At 37.3% G+C, this 12902-nt stretch overlaps 1 protein-coding gene across 1 annotated transcript; it reads left to right on the top strand.

Annotated features, from left to right (window-relative positions):
• Window positions 1-2854: 2854 nt before the first annotated feature.
• On the top strand, window positions 2855-11322 carry LOC148569400 (F-box/kelch-repeat protein At3g23880-like). Its single transcript, XM_088485022.1, has 5 exons — window positions 2855-2877; window positions 9212-9849; window positions 9943-10026; window positions 10850-10995; window positions 11218-11322. The coding sequence occupies exons 1-5, from the start codon at window positions 2855-2857 to the stop codon at window positions 11320-11322; spliced, it is 996 nt and encodes a 331-aa protein (XP_088341148.1).
• The last annotated feature ends 1580 nt before the right edge of the window (window positions 11323-12902 follow it).

Genomic DNA, 12902 nt, shown 5'->3' with positions numbered 1-12902 from the left:
TCCTCATAAATTAATGCAAAGTACTACTATTTTTTTATTCAATTCAAGCTTATTCCTATTCTAAGATATCCATTCGCACCCAAGAACATGATGAATGTGATGATTATGTGACGCTCATCATCATTCTCACTTATGAACGCGTGCCTGACAAACACTTTCGTTCTACATGCAAACAAGCTAGAATGAGTATCTCTTAGATATCTAATACAGAGAATCGAGTCCGAGATATTAGAATCTTCGTGGTATAAGTTAGAACCCATGGATGGCCATTCTTGAGATCCGGAAAGTCTAAACCTTGTCTGTGGTATTCCGAGTAGGATCTGGGAAGGGATGGTTATGACGAGCTTCAAACTCGCGAGTACTGGGCGTAGTGACAGACGCAAAAGGATAGTAAATCCTATTCCAGTATGATCGAGAACCGACAGATGATTAGCCATGCAGTGACAGCGCATTGGACCATTTTCACAGAGAGGATGGGATGTAGCCATTGACAACGGTGATGCCCTACATAAAGCTTGCCATGGAAAGGAGTAGGACTGATTGGATGAAGACAGCAGGAAAGCAAAGGTTCAGAGGAACGAAAGCATCTCTATACACTCATCTGAAATTCTCACCAATGAATTACATAAGTATCTCTATCCTATTTTAATTATCTTTTAGTACACTATAATCTCTTAATACATTTGAATCCGCCTGACTGAGATCTACAAGGTGACCATAGCTTGCTTCAAGCCGACAATCTCCGTGGGATCGACCCTTACTCACGTAAGGTTTATTACTTGGACGACCCAGTGCACTTGCTGGTTAGTTGTGCGAAGTTGTGACTAAGAATTAAGATTATGAACGTGCGTATAAAGTTTTCAGCGCTGTTACCAAGCAATGAACCGTCACGATTTCTGCGCACCAAGGGGTCAGGATGTGGGTGATGATCCTGTGAAGCAGAGAGTTGGTAGGACCGAGGGCTTTATGGGTAGGAGTAGTGCCATCTAAGCCCAAGAGGTTTTCACAAATGTGTTGGAGAATTATTTTGTACGTGACCCCAACGTAGGAGTCCCACCTCTCAGCCATATATGCTCTCGGCCCTTCTATCTTGTAGCTTAGAGCTGCCCCAATGGTTCTAGTGTCAAGAGTGATGTGAACCCTCTTCACATATGAGTGGATGGTGCCATCAATCAGTCGCATGTTGGCATAGAACTCACGAACTAAACTGGGGTAAACCGGTTTCTGGATGGGGAGCAGTGGAGTCCATTGGAGAAGTTCAAAAAGAGAAGAAACATTTATCCCTTTGTTGGTGAGAGAGTCTAGATTGACGAGATAGGTGGCACAGAGATGACATTTTTGCAGAACCTCCTTGTGGAATTCATATGAAGCACACGAGTTGAACCTGGCAGGATCATAGTGAGAGTGTGGTTTGTTGAATTTGTTCTTGAAATCCAAGGATTCCAGGTTTGCTGGTTCCTTGGTATTGTGCAGCATAAACCCTTTTGTTTTCTGAGAACTCCTTCCGGGTGTGGCTCTCTTCGGTGGAGATGGTGGTGGTGATGGAATCGGTGAGGTGTGTGATTCTTCCTCTTCCTCCATAGGGACTTTCTCTTTCTTCTTCATTGAAGAGGTTTTAGTGGCTATGACTTTTCTTCGCATGGTATCTGTTTGTTTTGAGGGTGGTGAGGGAGAAGATGAATATGTAGAATGGATATGGATGTGGGTGTGAGACTGTGGTGTGGACGATTTTTGAGAAAATAGAATTCTTTCACTTTTTCTAGGGGCGGTTTTCTTTTTCATGGTAATGAAAATGGAGAAGTGGAAGATAGGGAGTTGAATAGAAACCGAATTGAGTGAAGGAGGAGGAAGGTGAGGGAAGCATTAAATGTGGAATGGAGAGAGAATTGGAGGAAATTTAATGACCATTAAGGAGCGGTTAATACCCAAGGAAGTTTCTCTTTTATTTGAAATAAACTGAAAAGTAGTTTCCTAGAATCAAGGAATTAGATGAAAGAGAAAAATTTGATTTGACAATAACCACTTCCAACAAGATTTGATGAGCAACTAAAGAGATTGTGATTTAAACAAAGAGTAACTAACAAAACGGACAGAGTGGGGTCATGGAAATTTTGTGGGGCCCATAATGATTAAATGTTGCGCAGTCTCCCCCTTGATCACAGCCCTCTCAACACACTCTGATTTTTATCTCTTCCATTCCTACTAGACAAAAACTGAACAGAATCAGAAATTTCACAAGTTATCAATAAAACTTAAATCAAACATTCCCAAACTTTTTCTCAAGGTGCAGAATCTGTCTTCACAGAGGGATTTTGTAAAAATATCAGCAAGTTGGTCTTCAAATTTTACAAATTGAATATCAATAGTACCCTTTTGCACATGTTCTCTTATGAAATGATATTTAATTTCAATGTGCTTGGTTCTTGAGTGCAGAACAGGATTTTTTGAAATGTTTATAGCACTCATATTATCACAAAATTAGGGTATAATATTGATCTTTAATTTATAATCTTCCAACTGCATTTTTAACCAAATCAATTGTGAACAACATGCAGATACAGAAATATATTCAGCTTCGGCCGTGGATAGAGCCACTGTGGCTTGCTTTTTGTTTGACCACATGTTAACTGAGCTTCCTAGGAAGCAACACATGCCGGATGTGCTCCGTCTATCCACCCTATCTCCCGCATAATCTGCATCACAAAACCCTACTGCACAAAAGTCATCAGATTTAGGATACCACAAACCATAATCACTTGTGCCCTTAATATATCTAATGATGCGCTTAACGGCTGAAAGATGATATTCTTTTGGGTGAGATTGAAACCTTGAGCATACACCCACACTTTGAACGATGTCCGGTCTAGAAGAGGTAAGGTACATGAGTGAACCTATCATTCCTCTATACCTTGTTTCATCTACATCTTTGCCATTATTATCCTTTTCAAGTTTTGTATTTGGATGCATAGGTATTCCCATTGGTTTGGAACTTTCTAGGCCAAATTTTTTTATAAGTTCCTTTGCATACTTTCCTTGGTGAATAAAGGTACCACTAGGAGTTTGTTTAATTTGGAGGCCAAGAAAGAAAGTTAGTTCTCCCATTAAACTCATCTCAAACTCACTAGTCATGAGTTTTCCAAACTCTTCACACAAGAACTCATTGGCCGATCTAAACACAATGTCATCCACATAAACTTGAACTAGTAGAATATCATCATTAGATGCTTTAATAAATAAAGTAGTGTCGGTGGTACTCCTTTGAAATTGATTTTCCAACAAGAAGGCACTAAGCCTTTCATACCAAGCTCTTGGAGCTTGTCTAAGACCATAAAGAGCCTTAGATAGTTTGAAAACATGGTTTGGAAATTCTTTATCTTCAAAATCGGGGGGTTGTGCCACATACACTTCTCTATCAATAAAGCCATTAAGGAAAGCACATTTAACATCCATTTGAAATATTTTGAAACCCTTATGGGCAGCATAGGCAAGAAGCAACCTAATTGCTTCCATTCTAGCTACCAGAGCAAAAGACTCATCAAAATCTATACCCTCTTCTTGATCGTAACCTTGGGCCACTAATCTAGCCTTGTTACGAACAACTTGTCCATCCTCACCAAGTTTATTTTTAAAGACCTACTTAGTACCCGTAACTTTCTTACCATTCGGATGAGGTACTAGTGACCAAACCTCATTCTTGTCGAATTGAGCAAGCTCTTCTTGCATTGCTTTGACTCATGATGGATCTTCAAGAGCTTGTTTGACATTGTTGGGTTCCATTTGTGACAAGAAAGCAAAATTGCTTGGTTCGGATTGCCTTTTGGTTGAGGATCTTGTTGTAACACCTTGAGAGGGATCACCAATGATGAAGTCATGAGGATAACCCCTCATGGACTTCCATTCTCTAGGCTTCCGGATAGGTGTTGAGCTTTGATGAGCTTCTGGTGGTCTCACTGTTTCAGTTTCTCGTACCTGCTCAGGAGACAAAATGGAAATGTCTCCTCTAATCTGACGAGACAAAACTGGACTGGCAGATTCTTCATTTTGAGCAGATTTAGGATTTTCTTTATTTGTTCCAGCTTCTTCACAATCTGAATCATTATCTATCACAGTACTGGAAATTAAATTAGAATCACAAAAGGTAACATGTATGGATTCCTCTATGGTCCTATGTTCTTTGAGATAAATTCTATAGGCCTTGCTAGTGGTGGAGTATCCAAAAAACATCCCTTCATAGGATTTTGGATCAAATTTGCCAAGGTTTTCTTTTTTGTTAAGTACAAAGCATTTGCATCAAAAAACATGAAAATACTTAAGATTTGGAGGAGTTTCTTTCCATAGCTCATAAGGTGTTTTCTTAAACCATTTTCTAATAATTGTCCTATTCAAAATGTAACATGCTGTATTTACAGCTTCAGCCCATAGAAATTTAGGAATCTCATTATCACAAAGCATGGCCCTAGTCATCTCTTGAAGGCTTCTATTCCTTCTCTCAACCACCCCATTTTGTTGAGGGGTTTTAGGGCATGAAAAGTTATGAGCAATTCCAAAGTCATCACAGAATTTTTCAAAGTCTTGGTTTTCAAATTCTCTTCCGTGATCACTTCTCAAATGGACAATTTTTAAATCCTTTTCATTTTGAATTTTCTTGCAAAGGGTTAAAAAAGCATGAAAAGCATCATTTTTATGAGCAAGAAAAAGTACCCAAACAAATCTAGAGTAATTATCTACTACCACAAGACTATAGTGTTTACCTCCTAAACTTTGAGTTCTTGTTGGACCAAAAAGATCAATATGTAACATTTCTAATGACCTTTTGGTTGAGATTCCATCTTTTGATTTAAAAGAGGATTTTACTTGTTTGCCCAACTGGTAAGCATCACAAGTAAGATCCTTATCAAACTTGATATTTGGAATTCATCTAACCAAATTTTTCTTGACTCACTTAGAAATTTGGTACATGCTAGCATGTCCCAACTTTCTATGCCATAGCCATTTTTCAGATTCAAGAGAAGTAAAACATGTTACATTTTGTTCTTTCAAGTCCTCAAGAGTCAATCCATACACATTATTGCACCTTTTAACTTCAAACAAAATATTTCCAGTTTTCTCACAAACAACCAAACACACAAACTTTCTAAAAATAACTTCAAAACCTAGATCACACAATTGGCTTACACTAAGTAAATTATGCTTCAAACCATTTATAAGAAGAACATTATTTATACAAGATGAAAAGCTTTTACCAACTTTCCCAACAGCCACTATCTTTCCTTTAGCATTATCACCAAAAGTGACAAATCCTCCATCATATTCATCAAGCTTTATGAAGAAGGTTGTCTTTCCGGTCATATGCTTAGAGCATCCGCTGTCCATGTACCACATGTTCTCCTTCCGTTTGGATGCTAGGCACACCTACAAGACAAGCTCAAGTAACCTTAGGTATCCAAATTTTCTTGGATCCTTTCACGTTAAACCATCTCTTATGTCCTAAATCATTATAATCAAAAACCACTTTGTAAACTTTATCACCAATCATCCTCTCACCAAAAAAGCATTGAATGAAAAAGTGTCAATTTCGGTTACATAGTCTACAAAACCTTGGAGTTGCTATTTTGTTAAAGCTTGTTGGGTTTTGAAATCTTGCATCATTAGAAGATGAAGCAATTTTTTCAAAATAAGGTTTCTCGACAGATTTATAGAACCCCAAGCCAGCTTTATCATAAAGAGGTTTTTGACTAGCCAAGATTTGATTCAGATTTTCAGAACTTTGAGTGAACTTGGCTAAGTCCTTTTTAAGCTTATTAACATCTTTAAGCAACTCTTCATTTCTTTTAAAACAATCTACATATGCAACAACGGAATGATCACTTTCACAGCTCCTAAGTTGGGCTTTTAACTGCTTATTTTCTTCAACCAGTTCACAAGCAGTTTTGGCCTCCCTTAGTTTTTCTTTAAGAAAACTGTTTTCTGCTTTAAGGATGGTGATTTGTTGTTCAAGTTCTTGATTATTCAGCAAAAAATACCTTATTTTTTCAGAAAGATGATCTATCATAAGATGAAGGAATTCAGTGTCAGGGTTAGGAACGATTACCTGTTCAACGAAGTCAGCCATAAGACATGGTTGAGACTTGGTTTCGGATTCTTCATCATCTTCGGAATCGTTTTCTAGATCCTCCCATGATGCCATCAGTCCCTTTTTTCTTTCCTTTCTTTGGTTTTTCTTCCTTCTTCAACTTAGGATAGTCGGATTTGAAATGCCATGTTTCCTTACAGTTGTAGCATGTTACCTTGCTGAGATCTTTCTTCAGTTTTCTTGAGCTGCCTCCTTTGCCTCTTTCCTTGAGCTTTACCATTTTCCTGAATTTTTTGGCAAACAACACGAATTCATTTTCAGAATCACTGGATTCATCATCCAGGGGGTTAGTCACAGAAGTAAAAGCAATTCTTTTCTTTTTTGAATCTTTTTTCAAATAGGTATTTTCAAAAGCAAGAAGATTTCCTCTCAAGTCATCATATGTCATGGAATCAAGATCACTACTCTCAGAAATTATTAATGCTTTTGTTTTCTACTCTTTTGTGAGACATCTTAACACTCTTCTCACTAGCACAGATTCAGGATACTTGATTCCCATAGCATCCAAGCCGACAATGATGGTGTTGAAGTGCTCAAATAGTTCATCAATAGATTCTCCTTCCTTCATTGCAAACATTTCATACTCTCTGTTTAACATATCTATCCTGGTCTTCTTAACAATGGTGGTTCCCTCATGAGTCACTAGGAGTTTGTCCCAGAATTTTTTTGCTGTTGTGCAACGTGATACCCGTCGGTATTCCTCGAAGCTGATAACACAGTTGAGTAAGTTGATGGCCTTGGCATTGAGTTCAACCTTCTTCCTGTCTTCTTCGGTCCAGCTTGCTTCTGGTTTAAGAGAAACAACTCCTTCGGTACTTGTGACGGTTGGATATTGAGGAGCCTCCAGGATAATCTTCCAAAGTCTGTAATCTACTGCTTGCACAAATATCTTCATTCTCTCCTTCAAATAGGTGTAGTTTTTCCATTGAAAAGAGGAGGTCTGTTGCTTGATTGTCCTTCAGTCAGGTTGTAGGACACCAGATTTGAGCCACTGTTTTCTGCCATCTGGATCTTTTCTCCAAGCTGCAAAGCTTGATCTCTTTGAGACCAAGCTCTGATACCAATTGATGGTTATCAATGGCTAAGAGAAGGGGGATTGAATCTTAGCCCCCTTTTTAACTTGACAATACTTGCTGGCCTTTGAAACCACTTCTGGAAGCTTTTTATCTTTTTATCTCGTAACCAGCCACGAGACCTTTTCTTTTGTCTCGTACCCAGCCACGAGACTTTTCTTTTTGTCTCGTCAGTCAGCACGAGATATTTTTGGTTTTATCTCCTATGCAGCAGAAACAGAAATGGAGTAGAAGAGAGAGAAAATTATACCCAGATATATCCTGGTTCAGCTGCTAAGTGCAGTGCAGCCTACATCCAGTCTCCACCACAACAATGATGGAATTTTACTATAATCATCTTTGATTACAGACACTAATTCTCCCTAGGAACTACCCTTCCTATCCGGGACAAGTCCAGAATCTAAAACCCAATCCTAAACTTGACTTGGTTACTGCCAAGCTTTCACTGCTAAGTACTAACCCAACTTGCAAGGGGATTCCCACAGAATCATGAAACACAACACAGATGTACAAATGAACTCTAAGGACATCTATGGCTTTTTCTTTTAATTTTGCACTCTCTGCCTTTTTTCGCTCTATGGCTTTTTCATACAAACCTCACTGTTTGTCTTTTTCCATGAGACTCAAGACATGACAAAATTAAACAGAAAATTACAAAATGAAGAACATTGAAGGAGAAGAAATTCTGTTAGCTTGGGGAGCTATAGGAACTCTATGCTCACTCTTTTCTTTTCCTTGAATCAAACTCTGACTGTTCACCCTTACTTATAGGAAGAAGCATCCAAGGTTTAAACCAAAGCAAACCAAGCTAATCTTCCTCTTCTTCAAAACAGAACCGGTTCGGCCAGAGAGAGAGAAGAGATAACTCATGCAAAACCCAACATGCAATTACCTCTAGTCCTTCCTTGGTCACCAACAAACATCAATCTGAGCCCTCCATCCTTGCTTGCTCTCCAAGATGGACTCCTGGCCCTTGATGCTTCATGATGATGATAGCTTCATCTGCTCCTATTTCTGTCTCTTCCATCACGTAGCCACTGTAGCTACCTCCTGTGGTAGTTGAGCAAGATCAGAGACAAGCCATCCTTCCAAGGATCTTCTCTTTGCTGGCCAAGATCTTCTTCTTTCTTTTTAGGTATAAAGAGCTCGAGATTACCTCACCAAATCTTACCATTCTTGGTGAGAATCTCAGCCACCACATACTTTTAGTTTGCTTTTTCTTGCCATCATTGTGATGGTCTTGTTGCTTGTTTCCTCTTCCTTTCGGTGTCTAGCCATAGCCTCCATGCTTTCTCTGCAATGATATGACCGAAGGTAGAAGAGGGATGAGAGAGAAGATAGAGCTAGAAGAAAAGCAATTAGATGTAATTGAGGAAATTAATTGAAATGGGATTGCTTTTACTTCCCTGAGTAGCATGTTAGCATTAAAGCCATCCATCAAATCAATGACAATTTCTCTCTCATAGTTCCCATGCATTAACTTTACTTTAATGAAATTTGAATTCCACCACATGGTAAAAATTGAGATCCGTTGGAGGCAAAACATTTGTTTTCCCTCAATAGGTTTCGGACCAAGCATACTTGCCTTCAAGCAATTTTAATTTTAGGCTTGTAACAACAAAATTCATTCTGGCCCAATTTTCTTTTGATTTCGGGCCAATCTACAATGGTCTAGTAATAAGTATTTAAGTTTGGCTTGTATCACAAATTCTGGCCCAAATACCACAACACATATTCAGCCACAGAATTAATTTAATTTTTTTATATCAATATTGAATGTGTTTTTAATATAGTTGGGCTTGCAATATTCTTCTTTTATTTTCGGCCCAAACATACATGCATAGCAAAAATTAATTAATTAACATATATGAATTAATATTTTTGTTATTGATCAAATTAATAATGTTTAGTCATCACAAATATTAGCTTAGAGTTTTCCAAACTCATCAGCATTCAAAGAGCTATCTCTCCCTTTCAGCAGGAAGAAGTGATCTTTAGATTTTAGAGTCCTCGGATCCTGTAGAGGGTTTGTTCTCTTAAGCCAGTTCCCACATTTTCTTATAGTATGGAACCCTCTCACCGGATCCAGCAAAAGAATATCTTACTCTCATATCGTTTCTCGTAGTAAGATCATGGGCTTTAATTTTCATGATCATGCAATTCTCTTTGGATTTGGTTATGATGCGTCACAGGATGACTATTTGGTAGTTTTAGCTTGGGAGAACTCCCAACTCCACGTACATTGCTTTTCGTTGAAAACCAATTCATGGATTAATCTCGATGCAGCACTCCCCAAACCCTTGGGTCACAAAATGTGGCAATCTCGTGGGTTATTCTTACATGGCGCTATTCATTGGTTGACTTGCTATGGTGCTTACATGAATGCTATTCTTATCTTTGATTTGAAGGAAAGGAGTTTCTCAACGACATCTGTACCGGTAAAGCATTATAACGAGTACTCCGGTCTCACCCTATTAGGAGGGTGCCTAACCTTGTTTTCATATGATCACGTAGGTAAAACTTACATATGGGTTATGAAAGAATATAAAGTGACGTCATCTTGGATTTTAATGTATGACATTCATTGTTTTAAGCCAATGCCTCTGTCCTTATCCAATGGTAGTGACATTATTGCACTACTATCTACTACCAAGTTAAAGTTCGCCAAATATAACGTTAGTGGAGAGCTTTTCCAAGAAATTGATTATCCTCCTCTTTGCTATAGGCGAGGACGAAACCTCCTAACTTTCTTTGTATATACAGAGAGTCTCTTGCCATTCCCTGCTGATACTAAGGATAAGGATAAGAAGAAGAAAACCGGTATGTAAAGTATTCTTCTAGCTTTTTATTGCTCTGTAATTAAGAAAAAAAGTTTCATGCATAAAGTTGCATTCAGATATGAGATTTGACTATTGATCGTATGAAATTAGAATTTATCAATGTTTAGGGAATCATTAATCACGCATTTACTAGGTGACCTTTTTTGCAGGCCATCGAGTTCGCCAATAAAGTTAGGGTTCACAAGTTGAGCATGAAGAAATTTCAATTTCATGTTGCTTTGAAAGTAGGATTTTCTTTCTAAATTCTCCATTATAAGCTATCCTGTGGACACTAATAACAAAAAGTACTACTTAAATTGGTAGCTCCTTCCAGTTTTTTTTTTTTATGAACAAAGTCCTATTACTATTGATCATTGTATCTGAGGCCATTTTGAAGAACTACTTTTAATTTTATATCATGAAAAACAGTCCTATTTTTTATGACAATAAAGGATCTAAGTTAGTTATTTGCTGTAAGGTGCAAGGTGCATTGGCTTTTCCGAATTAAATAGCAGACTTAGCATCAAGTAGAGATGGCAAAATTCCCCGAGACCCAAGGATCCCTGCGGGGACTGCCCCGAATGGTATTTGACTGTGGGAAATTTTTTCCGCGGGGATGGAGATGGGGGATAAAATTTTTCCGAGGTAGGCGCGGGGATCCCCGTCCCGTCCCCGCTAATCCGCGAAATTCATAAATTTACTGAATTGTCCTTAATAGTTTATTTCTCATATATGTTTTTTAGTCATTTCACAAACACATATATATATATATATAGAAACCTAAAACTCCTAATCCTCATTTGCATAACCCTTCTTCAATTCAGAGATTCCTAACGCTATCCATACTCCATCCAAGTTCCAACCTCTCTGCATTCACTCTGTCGCCACTCTCCCTTCTCATCGCATCGTCACACCTTACGGTACCATCACCTTCATCGCGTCGTGCTCTCTATTTGCAGTGTCCCTTTCCGTAACTCTGTCGTCGTGTCCATTTTTCTCTCTGTTGCCGCGTCTCCCACCTCGTCCACTACTCTGTTCTTTGGTTCGCTGTTGCGTCCCCTCACTGGGTCATTTCGAAAAAAGTCACTATCTTGTCGTATAGACTTTTTGTATAAAATCTTGCTGTTTTTGTATAGGATAGATACTTGCAGTTCTATTCATATGAAAATTAATAATTAGTTAGAACTATCAGATAGATGGAGAATGGGGTCCTGTGGAAAATGGGGATGGGGAACAATATTCCCCCACAGCGGGGAATGGAAACGGGGATGGCGAGCAAATCTTGAGGCGAGAATAAGGAGCAGGGGGCATCCCCCGCCCCCGCCCTGCCCCGTTGACATCTCTAGCATCAAGTCAATTTTGTTGAGATCTTTAGTTGAACCTAACCTTTTTAAAATTAAATTCCTAAAAAAAAGCTAAATTTTCTTTTTTCCTCTTCCAGGGTGTAGGGAGGACATGTCTTTTTGTTATATATCCCTGTGTATGACCTTTTAGTTAGGGGAATTTTACATTGATGCTTTTCTTCAATTTCTTTGTTGGCCACTTAAGATATATGAATCAATATCATGACAAAAGGGCTGCATGTTTAATTCATTTGTAAGAGTCAAGCATTTTATTTGTGCATTCAATGACCATAGACCATAGTTGCTCATCCAAGTATTTGCTGCACAAGATGAGCAGAAATTGAAGAAATTAAAAGGCACTGCACCTTCCTGTATGTGCATCATTTGAAATGCATATATTTCAAATGGAGCACTTCAATAAAGGGTTTATTTTTAAAGAACAAGGAGCTTGGTAAGACTTCTTAAGAGTTTGTATCATGCTATTGTACTTCAGACTAGAACTGGAATCGCATGTGTATGTTAATCTTGGTAATATTTAGAAGAAATTTATGTGGACCAATTTGAATTTTTGTAGTCAATCATTTTTATACTTTCTAAAAAGTAGTGCAAGTCTTGTAATTGTTCATCCACCGTCGATCTGTTATAGATATTGCGCATCAAACTTAATTTTCTCAGCTTGGAGAACCTTCCATTCACGATCATAGACGACAAAAAGATTAGATGGTCCAACAGCGTTTAAATCATCTTAATAATAAAATATATTTTATAATTTTTTAATAGTCGTCAAATAATTTTTTTAAATATTATTTATTAATTAGTTTTTCGTATATTATTTTATTCTAAAATCTATTATCTAATTTTATAGATTATAATTTTATTATTCTTCATTTATATTATCCTCATAATTATATCATTAACAATTGGAAAACAATCTGCCCCTAACATGTTCGGTAGAAAAACATTCTTCTTTCAGTGAAGACACACGAAGAAGTCTCAATCTCTTGAGCTTTCATATTCCATTTGGAAGGTAACAAGTTCGAATCCCAAAATATCTCAACATATGGAAAGGTGCATGTTGATTCAATAGAATCTTCAATAGGTATATTCACTATAGTCATATTTACTTTCAAGCACCTTAAATGGATGAATGAATTTAGAATATGGGGTATTATTAAGTGGAATGGCTACATATGAAAATCTTGAACTGATACTCTTTATGTTAATGAGTGAATCATCTAATATAGGTCTATATTAGAAGCACATTAAAGAATGGATGCATGATTCATCACATTGGTTCATCACATTGGTTTGAAAATGAATGTCAATCAAGGAGCCATTTGGTTAACTAAAAATAAAACATAAAGACCAGTGACATAAAAATTAGCGTGGTTATATTTTATTTGATAACAAATTAGAATAAATTATAAAAGTCTAATTTATTCTTATTTTTTTCATTCAAAAAATTTAAAAAAATATATAATAATAATAATAAAATATAATTATAAAATTTAATAAGAATATAAAATTAAAAATA

This window comes from Arachis ipaensis, chromosome B4 (assembly GCF_059453495.1).
Source record: "Arachis ipaensis isolate K30076 ecotype BB chromosome B4, ASM5945349v1, whole genome shotgun sequence".
NCBI lineage: Eukaryota > Viridiplantae > Streptophyta > Magnoliopsida > Fabales > Fabaceae > Arachis > Arachis ipaensis.
Note: the sequence above shows the minus strand (reverse complement) of the source record. Positions and strands in the feature narration are given on the sequence as shown.

Bases quoted from the DNA above. Each gene is read 5' to 3' on its own strand.
- LOC148569400 (XM_088485022.1), top strand. From the start codon at position 2,855: ATGTCCGGTCTAGAAGAGGTAAG. The intron at 2,878-9,211 runs GTACATGAGTGA...TTTAGATTTTAG, and splicing joins TCCGGTCTAGAAGAGGTAAG to AGTCCTCGGATCCTGTAGAG. The intron at 9,850-9,942 runs CTACTACCAAGT...GGCGAGGACGAA, and splicing joins TGACATTATTGCACTACTAT to ACCTCCTAACTTTCTTTGTA.